The 386-nt window shown below is 40.7% G+C and overlaps 1 protein-coding gene across 1 annotated transcript in view; it reads left to right on the top strand.

Moving 5' to 3' along the window:
• LOC119594899 (mucin-5AC-like) overlaps nt 1–386 on the top strand; it is a gene marked incomplete in the record, with an annotated part of 17458 nt that overhangs the window by 11988 nt on the left and 5084 nt on the right. The window contains 2 exon segments of the mRNA XM_037943973.1: nt 20–122; nt 262–386. Of these exon segments, the coding sequence (XP_037799901.1) occupies nt 20–122; nt 262–386 (228 nt within the window).

Below are 386 nucleotides of genomic sequence, written 5' to 3'. Positions count from 1 at the left end.
AAATATCTTTCATTTGCAGAGGCGACATGCCTCCTCAGAGATGGTGATGCTGTACCGCATGTTTGTACAAGAAGAAAAGATAAACATCGAGAGGGATAAAAACGATGTCCAAAATGGGAAGAGTTAGTATATGAAATAAGTTATTTTTCTGTGGTTAGATATGTTATTCTTTTACACAGTGGTGCAGTTTACCTCAAAGTAGTGCTCAAGTGAAGGCTGAGCTCTTATGACCACTAGTTCTGATGCAGATTTCTCTTTCAGATTTAGACCTACCATCAGCACCTGAACACTGGATCACTGGTGAAGCATTACCGCCTGATCCTCCGTATCCATGGGAGCTTGAGTGGGATGATGAGAAGATATATACATTTGAGCCTTGGATAAAG

The sequence above is a fragment of the Penaeus monodon genome, chromosome 34 (assembly GCF_015228065.2).
Source record: "Penaeus monodon isolate SGIC_2016 chromosome 34, NSTDA_Pmon_1, whole genome shotgun sequence".
Lineage (NCBI taxonomy): Eukaryota > Metazoa > Arthropoda > Malacostraca > Decapoda > Penaeidae > Penaeus > Penaeus monodon.
Note: the sequence above shows the minus strand (reverse complement) of the source record. Positions and strands in the feature narration are given on the sequence as shown.